This window comes from Fringilla coelebs (genome assembly GCF_963513975.1).
Source record: "Fringilla coelebs genome assembly, chromosome: Z".
NCBI lineage: Eukaryota > Metazoa > Chordata > Aves > Passeriformes > Fringillidae > Fringilla > Fringilla coelebs.
In genome coordinates, this window is record NC_140031.1 from 82864579 (window position 1) to 82883851 (window position 19273).

At 41.0% G+C, this 19273-nt stretch overlaps 1 protein-coding gene across 6 annotated transcripts in view; it reads left to right on the forward strand.

Annotated features, from left to right (window-relative positions):
- Positions 1-17916, forward strand: part of SSBP2 (single stranded DNA binding protein 2) — a 134859-nt gene extending 116943 nt beyond the window's left edge. For 5 of the 6 annotated variants that reach the window (XM_084225744.1, XM_084225745.1, XM_084225746.1 and 2 more), the window contains 3 exons: positions 472-500; positions 3261-3359; positions 5685-17916. In XM_084225744.1, coding sequence (XP_084081870.1) covers positions 472-500; positions 3261-3359; positions 5685-5714 — 158 coding nt within the window. In that variant the 3' untranslated portion in view covers positions 5715-17916. The remainder of the gene's footprint in view (positions 1-471; positions 501-3260; positions 3360-5684) is intronic. The other variant, XR_014616933.1, reaches the window with a different exon arrangement.
- Positions 17917-19273: the final 1357 nt, after the last annotated feature.

Below are 19273 nucleotides of genomic sequence, written 5' to 3' on the forward strand. Positions count from 1 at the left end.
TTGCTGTGATCTCCTCTAGTTTTATACTCAGTATTCTTCCAGAATTTGTCTTCCCTGAAAATATATGTCTTTTGCTGCTAAAAAAACCCCTTTTCTTTGTTCAACCATCCTAAAATTGCATTTCCCTTATTCTCTGCTTTACCTGAGGTGAAAGCTACAGCATGTGACAAAAGCCCTCAGTTTTCAATAGTCTTGCACTCACTATATTTATTTTCATTTGGTTTCCATTACTCTGCTCATCAGGATCATCTGTTTTCTTCTATGAGATACTCAGTACATGTAGTGCAGCAACAGTTGATGGAGCCTCAGACTGATTGAGTGGATTATTCTGTACCAAATGTAAACTTTTACTAAGTTGGTTATTTTTTAAAGTGTTGATGTTGCACTGTGTATTTTCTGTGGGAAAAAAAAAAAAATATTGGATTAGCTTCAGCTCAAAATTAACCGAGCAATTGTCTGTTTTAATTTCAGGCTCAGGAGACATGGACAGTATTTCCAAAGTGAGTATCTAATCAAATATCTGGCATTTCTAGAGTGTTTCACTCTGAACTCATTTCCTTTGTCTCCGTTACGAATCTTTTTGTTATACACATTTATTATATCATATCTATATTATATATAATTATCTCCAGTTCATAATCTGATTGATCATGTTGTAGTCTTTGGTGCTCTTAAAATAAATGAAACCAGTTCTAATAATCAATTCTAGTCAAATGTAAATTTGGGACAATCTCCTTAGGGTGTTGCAGTATTGGGTTTGTCACCTCTCTAAGGTAATGTTAATATCTTAATCCTCTGGATAAATTTCCAAAAACTAGATTAAGAAGTACTTTCAGCAGAAGCACTGTTTTGATGCCACAATCATTAAATAGCTGGAAAAGGATGTTCAATCTGCAGGGATTTTGCATCTACAAAAATAATACTTGAATATGTTACTTCTGTAAAAATAAAACTTCTATGGATGTCATCATCATTAACTTAGGAATTAATGAGCTGATGTAGTATTGGTAAAGGGGCATAAATGAAGAAGACACTGTGTTCTTAAATTTTATAACATTTTCAGACTCTTCATGACATAAACTGATGGAAGGAAAAGACCACATTGCCTCAGCTGTGCTGTGCTGAGCTGTGCAGTGAGGGATTCAATAAAACCCTCCTGTGAGATGACCAGCATACAGCACATTTTTATCAAAGTCTATGGTTTTTCTTCACTATCTTACTGCAAACTGCAGCATTTTTTAAGGGAAAAAAATCCAAAACATTTCCATTCCCATGGAATGGTATTCCACTGCTAGTTGGTCACTATATGCTGATACAGGTATCAGCAGCTCTGAAAACTGGGGTTCTAAACAATTTACCTGAAAGTCTCATAATATGTTAGCCTGCATGAATAACTCATGGAAATAATACCTTTTGATCTATGTGTTTTTTAAATAAGTAAAAGAAAAATGCTGTTAATTTTCCCTGTAAAACAGCTGTCCATAGAAAATGGATCCAGTCCTGGCAGAATCAGTACAGCTCACAGATTTCATAGCTTTCTAGAGAAGATTTTGACTAAATTAACTGAATAGCAGAACATAAAGTTTTTTATGAAGTAAGCTCAGACAAGGGCAGTAAAAAAACATAAATTATGCGTGTTAAATAAAAATTACCAACCTGCATTTATTGCAATGCCCATGGAATTTGTGCAGGCACCAGGGGCACCCTTGCCTTGGAAAATCCAAGTTAGAGCTATAGTGCTGGACCCCAAGTGGCCACAAAAGCAGCCTGGAGGAGTCACTACAATGGGATTTTTTCAGGAATTTGGCCCTTTGGGGCTGGCGTGCTGCAGCAATGGCAGAATGCCATTGTTCTACACAGAGCAACACAGAAAAGGGGCAAATCCCCCAGGAACAAGCAAAAGTGCAGGAGCATCATATAACATAAACGTGACAAGGTCTGTGTGTTCCTGGATGTCAAGGCCAGCGGGAGTGCTCTGACTGTGCTCTGACCCCCTGTGGCACACAGGCTCTGGGCTGCCCTGAATTAATGCTGCTGAGGGCACAGCAGCAGTGCCAGAGCCAAGCAGCAGGTGCAGCCTTCTCTGAGCTCTGGGTCCCTGAATATCTGGCGTGCTGGCTTTGCTGGAGAGCAGACTTGATTAACTGATGTCAATTGATGTCAATATTGTTGTTGTTACTGGTGTCAATAACCTCGTTTGGCTTCAGTTGTCTTTGATGGATGTGTTGTCCAGTGGCCTGAGGGATCACAGCTGTGGAAGTAGTGAATTAGACTGAGCAAAGCAGAAGGGCTAAGGCAGGGCTTTTGACCCGACTCTCTGAGCTGCATTTCAGATGCTGGTAAAGAATTTCCTCTTGTAGGTCACGTATGTAATTAGTTTGGTATTTATATTTATATTGCACTCTATTTTTCTGATTAAAACAAAAAAGCCAGGGAGAGAACTGTCATAGATGTATTTCATTATGAGGTCCATGGTTTCACTCCTCCTTTTCCCTGACTACTTTTTTTCCATCATGAATCTTCTGAGTAGGAGATGTAGCAGTGATGGAAAGAGGATTGCCCGTGGTCCAGGCATGGCAGGGTGCAAAGCAGCTTTGTAAGAGCACCTGGCTGATGGGAGTGTGTACAATAACCACGTGTGAGCTGTTGATGCACAGTAATTTCTGTGGCAGTTACCTTGTTTCACCCATTCTGCTTCTGAAGTTGCAGAGGTCTCTATGCACTTCTGTAAGGAAAAGAGTAACAATTCATTTTTGGAAGGCTTTAAATTGTTACTATCTCAGTGAACTGTGACCATGATGAGCAGCCCTGAGGCCTATGCAAAGGTCTGTGCGTCTTGCCTTAAAGTACATCCTTTGTCTATCTTTAAGTACATACCATAACTCATATATGTCAGGGCTCACAGACGTGGCTGCATTCAACCACATGATTTAATGTGGTGACAGAACTTCCTCATATCCCTGCTGCAGCCTTTTATAGCTTTTCTTGACTTCAGCAGAAACAGATGCTGGCTATAGGCTGAAAATGAGGCATAGGTAAATAATCCCTGCTTCAGGGAAGAGAACATTAATTAACAGACTAAAATTAGTGACTGAATCATGCAGAACCCTGCTGGGGCTGATTTCTCATCCTTGAGAGGCCCAGTGCACCTGAGTGCACCAAGTTCTGTGTTGAGCATGCCCTGGGCTCACCTGGTGAGGCTGGAAATGAACTGAAACCTGCAGCACTGAATCTGTATTTTGCAATCTTTTTTTTAACAGAACTCTCCCAGTAATATGAGCATGAGCAACCAGCCTGGCACTCCCAGGGATGACAGTGAGATGGGTGGAAACTTCTTAAACCCTTTTCAGAGCGAGAGTGTAAGTATTTCATTACCTGGGTTGTTGGATTGCAAAGGTGAACCTGTGTCTGTGGCCTTTTGTAGAAAAAGAAACTTTACAAGTTTTGTAGTGTGCTTGTAGTGCAGCACTATGTCTTGCATGTTTCTGAATAGTTTCTGAAAGTACAGTATTGATTTGAATAAAAAATACTGTGCAAAAGAGAGCTGAGGCTGGAATAGCTGGGAGGCATAGATTTACTGCAGAAACTCTGTGGGCCACGAGGTCAATGAAAAAGCAGGGCTTACACTGAAGTATGTGATGAGAGCACCAGCAGATTCCATGTTGCAGTGTGCTGTTACACCCATAAAAGGCAGAGGTTCCCACTAGTGTTCATTCTAGGGAAAATTATGCTAATATTTTTTCAATGCATGGAAAGCTCAAGGCAGCAAAATGTGTTGTAAACATTTTACAGAGCAAGACTGTGGTATTGTCATACTCATGTGCCTAACACTGGGTTTCTAAATCCACCTCTAGGTCCCTAAATAGGAGTGTAACCTCATTACCCATGCCAGTGGTGACCTGCTGCTCAGTAAACAGCTTCTGTTAGATCTCAGCATAGTTGAGTTCCATGGAAAATTTCCTGGGAATCTGATTTTGAGGGATTTTGGGAGGTTTTCTTTTTCAGCTAGTGAAAAGGAAGAGTTTCTGCCAGTTAGCTATTGGTGGGCACATATTCAGGTTGTGTGGTGTGTTGAAGAAAACTGTGATACACAACCTAAAAAGAGCAATGTTTAATATCTGCCAAAATGGCAATAAGCACAGAGGCTCCATGAAACGTGGTCCCTGTTCCTGGCAGCCCTTGGCTCCCAGTCTGGCATGCTCTGCTGTGCTGAGGGCAGCCAGGGTCACTGAAACAGGGCCGTGGGAACAAGAGGACATCAGTGGTGCTCTGGAGAAAATCAGTGTTCTCAGACACTCCCTGGGTTCTGGGTGTCTTTGTGCTGCCTGGAAGAGCCAGGGACTCAGATTTCTCAAGGTTTTGTTGAGATGTGTGCCTGCAAGGCAGGAGTGGCACATGCCAGGGGTGTCCCTGTTGCTCCCAGGGACTGCAGGCTCTGTAACATTGGTTGTTCTCTCATCCTGGGGGACTGCTTTGCTTTCTGATCCATGTTTTGCCACTTGGCTGCTCAGAATAGGTGTTATCATGGAGTCCTTTCTCAGGGAGATTTGCCGTTCAGTTCACCAGGAATTTTGTTTTGTTTAGGGGTAAGTAGCAAGGCAGGGCTTAATAACAAGTTGAAAATCCTAACCAACTTGAGATCATGCTTTGATTCCTTTCCCAAAGTGATTCCCCAGATACCTTGGCTCAGATACAGGAGATTACTTGAGCCGGTGCTTTGCTTTAAGCCTCAGAGCTGGTAGTCAGACCTGCCTAATTTACATTACAGGGAAGGCCCACATAAAATACTCTTTCTGTATGCTTGGACACTTGGAAATGGCCAGCTTGGAACTCAAGACTCAGCAGGATATGTAGGGCACATGTGGTTTTGCACAGGCAAATTTATCTTTCCTTTTTCTTCTGTCCATTTTCAAACTGCTGATCTTCTTGCATTTTAATATTTTCCTCTACTTGGAGGATGTTAGACCAAATTAACTGGTTTTGCAGTCCACAGTTTTCAATTTAAAAGCAGGTTAGGTGTATGGATGTACATTTCTTCTAGGCATTGTGGTGTTCCATGGATTACTTTATTGAAGCACTGCTAACCTGTGGGTAGCTGTAGCTTTGGGTAAAGGCTGCAGTTCAGTTTGTGTCACTACATTCGTGTGATGTCGTGATTGGATTTTTGGTTCACATAAAGGAGAATGACCACTGGTGATTCAGCTTGCCCCCTAAAATTGCTAACACAAAATAATACAGACCAAAAGCCTAACTGAATCACAGTCATACATATCTTTGTTCCTTTCTTCCCCTAAAGTAATCAAAAACTCCCCAAAATCTTGCGTGGCTCAGCTAGCCACGAATGCAGCCAGTCCGTTTCAGACTAGACATCTGCACAGGTAAATTCCCCCGTAGCCAGCAGTGGGCAGGAAGGGGAGTGGAAAGCCTGAGTGAGGTATTGGTTCATCACAGCGCCCAGTAACACCACAACAGCCCTCAGGGGCGTTGCTTTGTCAGCAGTGGCTGTATTGTGGCAGGAGGGAAGCACAGCAGAAGTTCTGGGGACACAAACTGAACTGCAGCCCTAAGAAAGGCTGCAGCACAGATTCAGGAGGGAGCTCAAGGAGCCCTGAACCCATTGCTACCTATGGCTACTGTGGGTGGGGGGAAGAATGTTTGTTAAAATGTGGATTCCTCTTTTCCAGTACTCCCCTAGCATGACAATGAGCGTGTGACCCGTTCACAAGTGTCGCCATGAAGACCACAGTGAGTTGGCCCTCTCCAGAGAGCTACTGCAGAAGAAAATTATTCGTCCCAGTGTACAGTTTAACTAAAGGATCTCAGACACAATCAGACCCACCTGTTTTTTTTTTTTTCCTCCTACCATCTCCCCTGTTTTGTCAAGAAAGTGGGTCCCAAACATGCTTGAGACAACTGTAAGGAGTGGCATGAGAGAAGTGCCCGAGGTGGAGCTGCCAGCGCCTGTCTGTGTGTGTACATGTGTGGGTCAGCGTGGGGTGTGTGTGTGTGACACCCAAACACACACACACAGACCCCAGGACACTGTCAAATAGGATCACATGACATCTTATGTAGAAATCAGAAGTAGGGACTTTTATTCCATTTCTTTTTTTTTTTTTCACGTTTACATTTTAATTATTAAAATTTGCTTTCCCTCTCCCATCCTGAACTGTTTTATGTTGCATATATCACTGCTTTATAAGTTATTTTTTAAGTTGAACTCAAAGGAGAAATTCTTTTGATTTTGTTAGTGTCTGCCATTATGGATAGGAATAAAATTGCTTATACGAGCTTTCATTACCTTGTGTTTGATACCAGCTACCCTGTGATTCACAAATTGTACTGTCTCAAGAAATAGAAGAAAGCTCATCTTAATTTTTTGGAGAAATTTAATAACTTCCACCTAGTTTGGGGATTTTTTTTGATACTTTGCCTTTAAGAGAAAAAAAAGCACTGAAGGTTATTTTTCTTCTTTAATTGAAGCCTAATATCTGCAATATCTATTTTAAATGGAAGCCTGAATTTGATACAAGCTTCTCAGTTTATATAGAGTACTATAAGGTTACTGTAAGTGAGCTCCAATTGCTATAGAATCTAGCAATAAAGTGTCAGGGCTTCTCCTGCCCTTGGAATTGAGTTTTCTATTTAGCATGGTCTTCTGTAGGGGTGGTAGTTAGTGGAATTACAGTAGAGTCCTTATCACCGAAATATTTTCCAACAACTGACAATTATGTTTCCCATTTTCAGTGATTCTCAAACATATATGAGCAATCTGTGTTCCTAATTATAAACAGAATTTCCCAAGCCCATTTAGAAAATCAGGTCACCCTTCTGCTTGGGTGTTTTCTGCCATATCTGCCAGAATTAATTCCCACAAAACTTTCCAGTCAGCAGCCTTTTTTTTTTTTGAGCCAAAATGCCACAGTACACTTTTTATGACTACTAGCCTTGTTGTGAGGGTGTTACCTTTTGCCATGAACAGAGGAGGAACAAAGGTCTAGGCCCTTTTAGAAGGAGGACATACAGTTAGGTATGAAAGCTGGGGCCAGAATGCAGAAAAAGGCCTAAAGGAAACGCTTCTGGAAGCATTCCCATTTCTCTTCAGGCAGAGCTCTGAAACCAAAATTATGGTACTTTTACTTAGTTCCTGATGATTTTCAGCTTCCCCGGGGAAACAAAAGTTTTCAGTTTGTAGTGATACAAAGGCTGATGATCAGCAATGCAGGCACAAAGTGGCTCAGCAGAAATTTGTGCCAGAGACACACAGCAAATTCCTTTCCTTGGACCTTATTCCAGAAGAGCCACTTGCAGAGGAGGAGCAGTTCTGGGATGTGGTATATCCATGTGCAAGGATTCTCTTTCATGAACTTATGGTAAAGGAATATGACCCATATGTGATAGGCTTGTGATGGTAGCTGGATGTGTAAGGAATTCTACAATCTCCTAACTAATTTTTATTTCCATATATTATACATGTATGATATATGGAAATAAAATGATTTAACACGTTACTCTCCTGTTAGGGTTACTCAAAGATGAAAGTCTCAGAGGATCAAAATTACATTAAAGTATCAAAGATTTTGTTAGCATTACTTTTTAGTAAGAACTACTTGATTAGATGAACACATGACCTAGATAGTCAATATATGGTTTTGTAGACTGTATTCTTACTCATTATGAAGGTCATATTCATTTGCTTCTCTTTGGAAAACACTTTGTTGCTGTCTCCAAAGATGCTGGAAGACCCTGCTATTGTATTGAGTCACAAACACAGTCAGGTGTAATTTCTTTAGACCCTTTGCTGTTGTCACTAATGCCACTGGTGTGTCCCCATGACACCCAGAGTCCAGGTGTCCTTGCAGCCTGGGCTGGCCACCTGCATTATCTGTGGTCACCTTCCAGGGACCCAGGGACTCCTTCTGGCCCAGTTTCAGTCAGATGGTGCCACTGCTGGTGGACTAAGGTAGATGGGAGCAGTGCATGGAGTGCCAAAGGCCATTCCCAGGTCAGTGAGCTGTTGGGCACCTTGGAAGGATAGAAGTCTGACCTTTAAACCTGTGCATGGAACTGCTGACACAGATGGGATATCAATATTAAAACAAGTTATCCTCATTTTGATACCAGGAGCATAATGTCCTTTCAGCACATGATTGATTCACTGTGTCCTGCATTTCTCACACCCACGCAGCCCCACAGGCAGCAGCTGGTGCCACTAATGCTTTGTCCAAGGCTTCACCAGGCTCCTGGAGAGGCCAGGTTCTGCAGCTGAACCATTAGAAAACAATCCTATGTGCTAATTACTCAAATTCTAAATTACACCTTTGGATTATTTTTTTCTTAATATGCACAGGGCTTTTTGCTTGTTCATTTTTCTTTCCTTTGCTTACAAATCCTTGTAGGATTTTCATGGTATCTAGAGTATCAATATGGGAAGAAAGACTATTCCCAAGCACTCAGTTTTTGCTCCCACTTACATTTTTTATGCTCCAGATAGCAGGAGCAATGTCACTGGTGTTTGGTTCTGTCCTTGTGCAACAGCACTGTTGATAATGTCAGAACTTGTCCAGTTCTGGTAGGAATTTTATTTTAAGTGGTGCAGGGTAGATCTTTTCACACTGGGTTTTTAGATAGATTTTTTTGGGGGGGGGGAGTTTTTTTGCTCTTTAGTATAGAAGTAAATAGAAGGCAATTCTGTAAATGGGTATTTCAGGCAAAGCTGAAGTAAGCGTTTTTAAAAACAAGTGATTAAATCTTACAGTAGCAGAAATGGAGAGTAAGGGATCTGTTATGCTGTGAGAACTCTTGCAAATATTCCAGCTTTGTAGAAATCAGCTGAAACTGGATTCGCCTCTGAACTTCACAGTGAAACCAGGGTCTTACCTGCTGCTCAAACCTATGGAAAGGAGTGCTCAGATCCAGATGTATCTCCACTTCACCCAGATTTTATTGCCATGTCTAAGAGCAGGGTTTGAGGTTAGGAAGAAGCTGTCTGATTCACAGGTAAAGCATGTGGCCTGGCATGCATTAACAAAATACCTGGATATTTGCATGTAAGGATTACACCATTTTCTTAACTATCTGAGAATGAGGAAAAACTGCAGTTTGGAACTTGCACTTCCAACCCCCAGAAATTCCATTTTCTATTTGGAAGCCCTCTGGTTGCAGAACCATGGCCACCCAACATGTCACGTATTCAGAGACAGTAACAACTTACAGGTTTTCAGCCTGCTCCCCATAGTGTAGGATTAAATGTTCCATGTCCCCGGACATCCAGCTGTTCCTTTCCCTTCCAACAGGAATACCCAATGAGAAATATGGAGGCTAATAATTTATTTTAAATCCACTTGGGAAGAAGTGAATAGAAGCTTGCTTTTTTAAGGATGCATCAAAGAACAGCTTCTTGAACTGCCTAAAACCAATTGAATTCTCCTCTGTTCTGTGGCAATACTGCATGTGCAAATGATTTGGAATTAGATTTAATGAGGACCAGCTGTTACAATATTTAGTGTTGATCACTTTATTCAAAAATGGTACATGTTACACAGCGTCCTATTTCTGTATCAGTTAATTATTAATTGTTTCCCCCTGATCCTAGTCAGCTCTGATCCAGTGTTGTTGCCATGGCTAAGTATGGACTGGATTCTTCAGTACTTCACCCTACACATTTGCATTTCAAGAATGTAAAATGTACCTTAATGATGTCAAACTTACAGGTAACTTTATTTTTCTTTAATTCACCGTAAGTGGTGATATAAGTGTGGGTGCTGTCCTAGACACACTTGGGTTTGCTCATGCCTTAAGGATGGGAATCCTGACAAAGAACATCTTTCAAATAAACCCCTATAAACTACTTCAACACTGTTATCATACAGTGAGGATCCAATTAATGATTTAGTGACTCAAAACAACTCTAGAAATTCCGAAATAAATTAGTTAGGTTTACATTTTGCTGTATGCAGCCCTCTTTACTTTTCAGGTATTGGCACAGTTCTGTAAACTGCTGCTTGTGCCAGTTCTGCTGAAAGTTTGATGGAACCATTCATATAAGGTTATTTTTTGGGTAAGATTTCACCCTAGTCTGGGTCAAATATATAACTTACCTGTGGTGTAACATTATTTGCCAGAGGTAAAAACTGAGAACATAGAGAAAAATACAGAGGGTCTGTTGAAATTACCAAAATGATGTTTCAACCTGAAAAATAAGAAAAAAGAGTTTAAAATGCTGCTTTGAGTGCACTCCTCTATAGTGTCTACATATTGGAAACAAATTACAGTACCAAATCTAGAAAAAAATCAAAGGATCATCTACTCAGCACATGAAAATTCTGATCCTGGCAACAGCTTCACCTTGATTTCAAATTTAGCCTGCACATAGTTAATTTTAAACAGATCTAAGAACAGGTAGTATCCTTCAGGAAATAAAAAAAGTAGGACTGTAGTAATCTAAACCCATGCTTGAACATGGACAGTCTAGAGCTCAAATTAAGTCTTTCCTAAGCAGACATTATTTCACAGATTTTACCAGTGCAGGAGCATGTTTATGTATCAATAGTACTGACATGCAGAGCAGATTTGGCTTTCTTCTGTTTCTTACTTTATTAGAGCTTTGTTCACTATTACATGAACTATTTCTGTGAATTTGTTCTTTCATCTTGTTTTCAGTTGTGCGGCCATAGTTTCCCTCCACACTGCCAACAGCTTTGCAGTTTTAGTCCAAACTTCTGTTTGGTTGCTGTTCTTCATTTAAGCTTAAAATGTGTAAGAAAGCCTCTCATGTAAAGGAAAACTTGCCATAAAAATGTATAAAGGTTTTCTTGGGTACATGTTTTCAAATTTAATAAATGCAGTTTTCGGTTATAATTTGAAATGGTCACTTTCTAGCCACTATTTCACAAAAGAAATGGAGAGACAAAAGGAAAATCACCTTCTTTTCTTTTCTTCAGCATTGTAAATATTTGCTGAAAGACACGGTTTTGGGGAAATCAGATAAAAAAGAGATTTGCTGCCTAGTTGCTGTAAATAGTACAGCTGGACTTCATGCTGAAAGCTCCTTCCACATCCCCAAAAGTGTACTGCTTGACATCTGAATTGTGTGACCTTGTACAAAGCCTAATTCACAAGCAGTGGTTTAATTTGCCTGGTCAGTGTTGTCAGTGTGTCTCGTGGATGGTTCAGGGTTCTGTGGTCTCAGAGCAGTCACCGAGTGGTCGAGCAGGCTTGTTCCCAGGGTCAGGTGGCTCAGGACTGGGAAGTTATGCACCAGAAACAAGGTGTTGGTTCGCTACCTCGCTGTTCTCTTGAGAACTTGCACAACTCTTCTTGCCGTTAGGTTCTGGGGATCCCTTCAAGATTTTACAAGAGGCTGGATTTTGCTAAGAGAAAATTCTGGCAGTTTTAGCATCAGCTTTCATAGGGAAACAGCACAAAACATGGGGATTTTGAAAGGTGATGTCTTCTCAATAGCCTAGGAAATAGACTGTACAGCCTAGGAGTTTGGGCTATTGCAGAGATACTGAAATCATCAGTAATTGCTTCTGATGGGAAAAAGTATTGTTGTGGAACAACTGCTCTGACCCCTGAGGAGTCAAATTGTCAACTGGATGAACTGGATATTTTAGGCTTCACTTCTGTTGTTTTAATCTTCATGTTTTACCCTCTCTCACTTGGACTTCCCCAATAAATGTACTGTGCCAGATCTCTGCACAAGAATAAGAGCATTTTGACCAACAAGCATGCAGGAAGTTGTTCATGCCTGTAACTAGAGCCCAGCTGTTGAGAGTTTATTTCATTAATAGAGAGGAATTGAGTATAACACCAGATACGGAGTGGCAGTGCAGCATCCTGAGAGCTCTCACTGCTTGAGATCAGGACAGGTAGCATCCCCCATACTCACAAATTAGACAAGATGGTTCCTAACATGATAGAATAGAAAATAGCTTGAAAGAAAAGCTCTTTTTTATCTTGCAGATTGGATGAAAATAAAATCCCAAATACGGGATATATTAAATTGAGGTAGAAATTTACTAAAGTTCTCTGTAACAGAGACACAGAGCACATCCAGTGGTTTAGTGGGAAAGCAAAGTGGTGTTATTAAATTGTTGTCAAGAAACATAACATCCAAAAGCAGGTATAAGCTATTTTCAATTTCATTTTTCTAGTATTTTTTATTTTTTCTGATTATGTTGCAGTTTTGATTTGATTTGCATTTACATGGATAAGGAAGAGAACACAAGTTTCCAAAGTAGGGCTGGAATGATTTAGGGCTAGACTTACAGACAGTAAGTAAAGCTGGAGTTTTCTGTCAGTTATAAATCAAGTGACTTTTTATATTACTATTTTTCCAGGACAAAAAGCATCCATACAATAAACTTTGGCTCTGTCATGGCTGTTTGAGAAGCATGAATCCAATTGCTGTGTGTGCTTGGACACCAGTTTTGAGGGTTTTTTTTTTTGTTTTTTTACAAGCATCCCCTTGGAGTACATCTGCTTTGTGCATGCTTGGCTAAAACCAGAAAAACAAACAACTTTTGTTTTTATGGATTGCTGTACAAGCATCTGCTTCTGGTGGAAAGAGGAGGAAGTTTTGTTAGCTGATGGGTTAGCATATTTATGTGAATTACTTACAGCATTGGTAAACTACTGTCAACTTTGTTCACATTGCACAAGATACTCTATGTTGTCTATTGCTGGTGTTATAACCTCGGTGATCCTTGCATCTCCTGTAAATTCCTGTAGGGTTTGTGTAAGAAATCTTGCCACCACTGCTTGCTACTGTAAATTCTTGTTTTGAAGCAAGAGGTGGCATTTGACTGTACAGCCATGTGTATTATATACTGCAGCAGTCCTTGTTCTGTCCTCTGAACTCACTGTCCACATAGAGTTGAAGCTCTGTTAAGCACGCTTAGTGGTTTCAGAATTTATTTCAAACAACAGATCTATAAGCCATTTACAGAAATATTAAATGTAATGTAAGAGAATTCAACCCAGTTCATATCCTTTTCTGAGAGCTTGGGGTTGGATTGGAGCAGGCAGCTGCAGGTTTTGGGACATCCCAGGTGCCTGTGCCTGCACACCTGAGAGGTGTCACACCTGTGCAGTGTCCCCTGGCAAAGGGGTGCCCCAGGCACAGGACCTGGGCAGGCTGCTGCCTTACAAAGATGTGTGAGCTGGTGTGTTTTGTATTCCTCACAAACTGCAGCAGTGCTAAGACTGAAGCCCATCTCTAGGGGCATACGAGAGGCACAGCACTGCCTCTGCAGTGTGTCCTCATCCCCACCCACCGCAGGCTTTACCTGAGGTGGTGTTTTAAGGAGATTTGAACTCTCTGTCTGGTTACTGAGAGAGAAAAATAACCTGAATTCTGGGACTCTGCATTCTTTTTTTACAGTAATTTATGATATACAACAAAGACCTGAAAATGTCTGTGTGTTCTTTGCTGGTTTTTGACATCAGAATTTCAAGTCCTGTCTAATCTGAAAGGCAACAATGGGAAAAGCAAAGAAGCTTGGAAAGTTGAAGGGGATTCTTACTTGGATTACTTTAAATTCTGTGTTTCTATTGATAGTTTAATTAAATGAGTAGGCTAATCTTTAGAATTAAGGCAGTCTTAATGACTTTGCACCTTCACCCTTTCATGTAAGACTTTGAGAACTTGCAATAAGTGTTCCTCATGCTTACAGTTCGATTTGTAGATAAATTCCCTGTATTTCTAAGATCAAAAAATATTTCTACAATTACTTCAGCCCTTTTCAGAGAACAACAGGGCAATCCCTGTCCCATAATACCAAGTATTTGTAGGTGTATTTTAGACAAAGAATGACTTTCAACATCATAAATGAAACTAATGTTCAATATTCCAGTCTCTGGAAGTAAAGGAAACCTCAGTAATTTTGCAAACCAGCAAGAATGAAACTTGTCTATATAAATACTAATGTAGAAAGTGCATGCAAAACTTGATACTGCCTCTGACCTTAATCGTTACTATTGATACTATTGGGGATCTCACAAATGTGTGTTTCAGAACGCTGTATTTCTCCTCAGTGTGTGCTTCATCCTCATTACCGACAGCTCCTGCCAAGAGCCAGCCCATGCCCTAGCCAAGGCGTGGGGATGCAGAACTCCCACAGCACCATGGATACGTGGGCATGTGTGCGTGTTGCGTTAGGATGAGTAACCACTCTGGCTGCAAACCCCTCCAGACCTTGTGTGTAACTCTGCAGGGCAGCCTCTGGGCTGTCTGGGAGGGCTGCAGTCCCTGTGCACCAGAGCTGCCTGGCAGCGCTCCCATCCCAGGTGGCTCCGGGTCTTGCTTTGGGGGATCGTCATGAACTCAAGCCTCACTGTTCAGTGTGGGATGAGCTCCTTGCCAGACTGTGAGCTGCAAAGGCACGGGTGGTGTGGGTCACTGACCCAAAGCGTGTCTGGCTGGGAGCCTCAGACAGGGCTGTGACAGACTGGATTTTCATGGTGATACTGTGCCACCACATCAGACTTGTTTCCGCTCCATGCTGTGGCCTGATTCATCCTGCCCTAATTTCAGCTGGCTAAAATTACCTGCCTGGGTCTTGTGTGTAAGTCAGAGGAGGGACATGAGTGGAGATGCCTCTGGAAGACTGCATTATGGCATCATTTGCCCTCACCACTGATGAACAGCTGGAATTTGGTGGGATGAATCCAAGTGTGTACAATTGGCTTCTCACACCTCTACACTAACTTGTATTTTTTTGAGCTTGGAATGGGCAAGAATAATGCAGCTCCTTTAAACCTGAATCTGAGTATCTTACAGATGATTTTCTGAATTCAATCTCAAGCATGAGATTTCTGCCCTGTAGTGCTCTTTTCTTTATTTTTACTTTGATTTTAATGAACAGCTGTAGCCTGAACTTGCAACTTGTTGGAACATTTCTAGAGTGAGTGCCCCTGCCTAGGAAACCTCAGCTTTATTTGTTAAGAGTGGGCTTCCTTGTTACCTGCACTGATTTTCTTTGGAAGCAACACAGAGAAAAACCATTGCATAGATCAATCAACACCAGCAATAGCATATGCAGCTTTTAAATTCAGCTGTGAGCTTGTAACTAAGGTATTAGTGTTCATACTTCCAGGTGTGGCTAAAGATTCCTTTCCTGAGAGCTTTAAGGAATAAATCTAGGAGGTCCTGGTTGAGGATTGTGAGAATACATGTAGTAATGGCAGGTTATGATAGGTTTTTTTGAGGGAAATGTGTGATAAACGTGTTGGGATTTGGTGTAGTGGTTTGGAGATGAGGGAATAGCCCATGTCAGATAGAGCTGATCTGCAGGCAGCATTACTTTGGGTTAGCTGAGCCTGCTTCCAACAGATTCCTCCTCTCGTTCCCCTCGATCCCTTCCCCATTACCTGCGGTACGAAATCCTGACAGCAGCTGTGCCAGTTGGTGTGGCAAGCTGAGGAACAGCTCCAGGTTAAAACTCCAATGTTGTAGCTGCACCTTCCACCTTCATGAGGCGTCCACGTTCTTAGAGCTGGGCTGGGACAGCAATCGCCTCTACAGCTGCCCTGTAATTTCATCACACAAAAGTGGGTGTCACTTTTTATGAGTTTAACAGGAGCAGTATTGATCCATTCACCTAATTTCCTACATTGTGAGTCATTTGCTGTTGGAAATGATACAGATCTTGTGTAGCTGCGAATAGAAAAATTGAGGTTTGTTTCTTATGATGAGCTGGTACAATTCCTGCTCTGCTGTTCAATATTTTTGAGTGCTGAAGTTAACCAAAATGCTACTTTCATGGGTTATCTCAGCCTCAGCTCTGCATGAAAATGGGTATGAAATTCCAGTTGCTGTTCCTGGTTTCTCTGTGAATTCTGAGCCAAAGGTCAAGCAGTGGGAAAGATTGTTGTGGCAGCCACTCACTGACACCTTTTCAGATGCATAAAGCCATTCTGTCTGTCATCTGACGGTGCTCCAGTTTTCTCACTGGGTCACCATGTTGTCAGCCAGTGGAGGAAAGGTGGATGAGCTCACCACCTGGGAAGAGTAGAAATGTAGCAAGTAATGAGCTATGTTCTCCAACAGTCCTTTATTTGTAGAGCTTCACTTTCAATTAACATTTGTACCTTCAGTTATTATTGTACCATTCACTATCTTGAGGTGGTATGAGCAGAAATTTATGAATATATATAATTTACCAGAAATATAGGCTTGTATTGTGCCTTTGTAATTCTCTTCAGCTTCAGTATGTATACGCTACAAGCAGACGAACTTCCTCCCTCTTTTGGGGTGTTCTTCACTGCAACAGTAGCTGATGGCTTCATTAATATTGGCTCTTTTAGTCTTCTGGGGCTAACATTTCTGTTTTTCTGAGTGAAAATGCCATAGTGCCCTCAGCAGACATAAGCACAATGACATAACACTGCAGTGCATGCTGTCTCTTAGCTTCTCTCTACACGTGCTTGCATGTTGGAAGATCTGAAGAGCTGCTGTATAAATTGCTACATTATTTACCCAATACAGGTGGTTTTCCGCATCCCTTTTTTGCTCAAAACTCCCATTAACTCAGAAGTTAGTGATGGGTCAAAGGGGGGTTTTGGAAGCACAAAGGATGCAGGAAGCAACTCTTCAGTAGTTTACAGGCTGCTATAAATGTCTTTTCAGCAACGAAATGTAGCATTTTAGCAGTAATTCCTAGTGAAAACACTGAGCGTGCTTATCACTTAAGATTTTAAGAAAAAAGTGTCAGACTGTGTAATTGTATCTCATATAATTTTGACACTTAACCAGTTTTATCTACGTGTTCATGCTATACCAACCAACACAGACCTGAAAGGTGACAGCCATGCTTATGTTACACAAGAAGTCACAGTTTTCCAGAGGTTCTGTTTTGAATTTTTGTTTCTTTACCACATCTTCACTGCAGAGGTATTTTTCTATATAGTTACCTTGAGGCTTCCTTTCACCAACCAAAAGTCTGTAGCCCTCTGCACTGTGAAAGGCAAAGCCCTGTGGAGAGACACGGGCTTTGCACTTGCCCAGCAAATTAGCAGAAATTTCACCCAAGCCATAAAAGCCTCTTATGTTAATCTCTGTTTATGTAATTAAAGCAATTAGGGATAGGAGCTTCAGGAATAATGAGGTCTCTCTATCCTCCATTTACTCTCTCTGTGCTTCATAGGGATTTAAGGGTTCTTTTTTCAAGGCTCAGCTGTGTCTCTTCAAACCAGTGCAGTCTAAGCATCGTGTGAGATGCAGTTTATGGAGATAGCATTGGAGCGTGAAAGATTTACTTCTGGTAGCAAGGAAAAACTCATGTCCCTGTGGACATGGACACTTACAAACAAGTCTGATACCGAGAATTAAAACAAATGTGTTCAAGATGGTACCAGTACATCAGACTCTGTTCTACAGTGGGGTTTTTAGCTTTTGTCATTTGTATTTTATTTTGTGAAAAAAGGAGTTGGGGGGATCTCAGATCACATGGGGAATATTAGAAGTATATCACTCAACAATCATTTTATAAAGTCTAACTTCAAAATGCACTATGATTTATTACAAAAGTATATTTTCTTCTGTTTTTCAACATGGTGGTTCCATTTTGTGATAAGTTAAACTCAGCAGTTAATTTGTTGCACTGCCTGGCTGCATGAATTCATCCAGTGTACATACGTACCTGTGCAGCATTACTTTTGGGGTTTGTATTTGAATTTGCAGTATTGATTATTATTTTTGTATTTTACTTTGCCTCTGTCATTGGAATTGTAGTAAACATAATTTATACATATGATTTTACAACTGTTTTGCAACTGAAAAGTCTCCTTTAAATTGTAAAGTTTTATTGATGGATACTCATTAAAATGGTATAAGAATTATATTAACAATTGTTTTGTGTTTTGATGCTCTCTGTATATAAATATATGTCTATTTATCTGTTTAATGGTGCTTGTGTCTTGCAATTTTGGATACATTTTAGAATAAAGTTTCATTTTACAAGAAATAGTTGTATTTTCACAAGCTGTGTCCCAAAAAAAAACTGCAAACAAACACCTTTTTTCCATAAATAACTAGGGTTATTTATAACTTCAGGCAATAATACATTTGTTTCTAGAACATAGAAGTATGCTGTCTGCAGAAATGCACAGCTCTACACTGCAGTTGATTTACTGCAGTAGCTGACATCTGTATCTAAAACATTCCCAACATGATGCATTTTGGAGCACTTCTTGCTAGCTCTAATGACTTTACTTTACAGATATATTCACATCTAAGACTGAACCTTTTGTTTCTTAACTGGAAAAGATGCACAAAAGGCGCTTCCACAAGGGCTGCCTTAGGTCCAGTACCTCGGTGATGCCACAGGTGCTGCTGTAGCTGTGCCGCAGAAAGTACTTTTCAAGTGGGAAACCATTATTAGTGAACTACACTAATAATTAACCAACACCAAACCCACCACACTCTTTAGTACATTAGCTAGGAAACCTCAAAATTAGTAAAATCTCAAATTAACAAAGCAAAACCACTGCACAAAATTAATGTTTCTACCTGGTTTCAAGCTGAAACCACCACACTGGTGCCAACAGCTAATTTCTCTTTTTCAGCAGTGAAAGGAGAACAGTACGACTTGGCAGATACTACCTTAGCACCAAAAGCTGTAAAACACTGTTTTAGTCCAATGGAGACTGTGTAAGAAACTACAGGAGTCAGCTTCAGTGGTTCCTTTGCAGTCCATTACACTCCTTTAGCTTCTGTCTCTGTAGCTGGAGGGCAGAGTAAATGCACCTTGTGAAAGCAGAGAATCATTTAGGAAAGCTCATTTTCGAGTGCGAGTTCCCTGGCTGCACTGCCCAGGTGTGCCTGCCATGGGCACTGCTTATTTGTATCCCTGTTCCCCACAGGACACCCCCTGAATGAATCCTTCCTTCCCTGAAGGCCAAGGGCTGCGTGCACATCAGAGGTGTGATTTTGAAACAGCAGCTTTCCCTTGCTCCAGCTGCTCCTCTTTTCCCTCACCCCAACGCTGCAGGTTGTTCACGTGAGCAGATTTCGATTTTACTCTGCCCCCCTGTGACTCCAGCGGCTTTGTAGCTCCTCATCTCACAGCAAACAAGAGATCTATACCAGGCCAGGCACCTGATCACTGGGACTGTGTTCAACAGAGCAACAAACAGCATTATCTCAGAGAATGCCTGAGCATGACAAGGTAAACCTGAAAACAAATTTACAAATTACTGGCCTAGGGAGGCAAAACATAAGGCAAGGGGTTTTTTAAATAGGAAAATGTCGCGTTCTGTTTACAGACTT